Raw genomic sequence first — 1684 nt, forward strand, 5'->3', positions numbered from 1 at the left:
ATGGGGTGAAATGTGAAGGGGTCTTACCTTAATGGCTGTCAGGGGCCAAGTATAACATGAGGCCATGTGGATAACTTGCTGAGCATATTTGGAAGGCAGGCAGGAGCATGTGGCCATAGGAACATGTTGTCCCATTTGCCCACCCACTTTATTTGGCAGAAGGAGCAATATGTCACAGGAGCTTGGCTAGTAAGTGGTCTTTGCAGAAGATGTACAGGCTAAGCCAGTTATGAAAAAAGTGGGCCATTGGTTGGTATGGGGTATTTCACTAGGCTCGCAAAGTATTGTTTAAAAGTGAACCTGCACTATGTTCATTCAGCAACAAGTTTGCTTTAACCCCTTGTTGGGATTTTACTTTGAGGAGGTTTGGGGACTGTAACTGGCTCACAGCACTCCTCCAACCATTGTCCCTATGCCACTGGTGTATGCTTTACTATGCAAACCATAATGTATTTTGCTTTAATTTCAGGGCTGACAAAAGACTCATGCATCAACTTACCACATTATCATAGTCACAAGTTTCATGACAATCTCATTGAGGATGTTGAAGAAATCAACCATCAGCCGTGCCTGTTCCCCCATCTTTCCCATTGCAATGCCAAACGCTATGAAGAAACCAATCACACCTGCAGGCAGATAACACTTTGGGTCAGTCATTGGTCTGCAATAAAATATGGCAGTTTCCTCTTTCTGGAAACCCTGATTTAAATCTCCTGGGAGAAACTGATAGCATAAAAAAATATCAATTCAATTAAAGATTTATTTTGTGTCAGGAGCCTGGTGATCAGGGAGGACTATGATGTGTGGTAGGGAAGCATCTGACCCTTGGGCAAATACTAAAAACATCTGTTCGGTTGGTGGCCCTGAGTGAACATATTTTACCATTCAGACATTACTCAGAGAGGAACCCCCAGTTATTGGCACATGCACAATATGGTAGATGGTCATTATGTAGCTACCTCAGCTCCTCCTCATTTAGACCTGCGATCACAGAATCTGGGAGAGGGAAGTCTTCCAACCTCAACTTTTTTTGCACCTTTGAGATGTCATGTGACTAAATGCCGATACCTGCAAAGGAATCTGATGCAAGAAGATGTCTCTTAAGGTGTCCCACAGTAAACCATGTCCTTTAGGCCCCAGCACCATGTCTAATTCTTCCCAGCTGGTGATGGTCATTATTTCTGAGAGGCTCCTGTCACTCAGGGCTACTGTGAATACTGCAGCTGCCCAGTAATTTACTAAGAAAGTATCCTGTGGAGTAAAGCATGCCTAAAATGTAACCCCCCCCCAACACACATCTGAACACTTCATACTTAACCTAAATCCTAGGGGGGCTTAAAGCTGAACTCCAGGCAGACACAGAAGACACACATTATTGCAGCTCTATCCATGAATACATCCTTGAATTTATTTTTTTACATGCAAGGAAATTAGCTTATGCCAAACGGTATCATTACTCAGGTGTGCCTAGAGCAGCATGATGTCTAAATGGAGCCCTGTGTGAATTATATAAATGACTACAACTTAAAGGAGAACTATGAGATGATTTCCACTCACCTCACAGTTCTAAGCCGACCTGTGACAATGAGACTGTCACAGGTCGGCTCAGTAGATCGGGAGGTGAGGGAACACATACCGGGTTCCCTCACCTCTCGATCCTGTCACGGCTCTCTGCCGTGACAGG

General features: G+C 44.2%; 1 protein-coding gene across 1 annotated transcript in view; it reads right to left on the bottom strand.

Moving 5' to 3' along the window:
• Positions 1 to 495: 495 nt before the first annotated feature.
• LOC108802150 (excitatory amino acid transporter 2-like) overlaps positions 496 to 1684 on the bottom strand; it is a 14327-nt gene continuing 13138 nt past the window's right edge. The window contains 1 exon segment of the mRNA XM_018574026.1: positions 496 to 806. Within this exon segment, the coding sequence (XP_018429528.1) occupies positions 496 to 806 (311 nt within the window).

Source organism: Nanorana parkeri, unplaced genomic scaffold, assembly GCF_000935625.1.
Source record: "Nanorana parkeri isolate BGI_ZX_2015 unplaced genomic scaffold, ASM93562v1 scaffold2684, whole genome shotgun sequence".
Lineage (NCBI taxonomy): Eukaryota > Metazoa > Chordata > Amphibia > Anura > Dicroglossidae > Nanorana > Nanorana parkeri.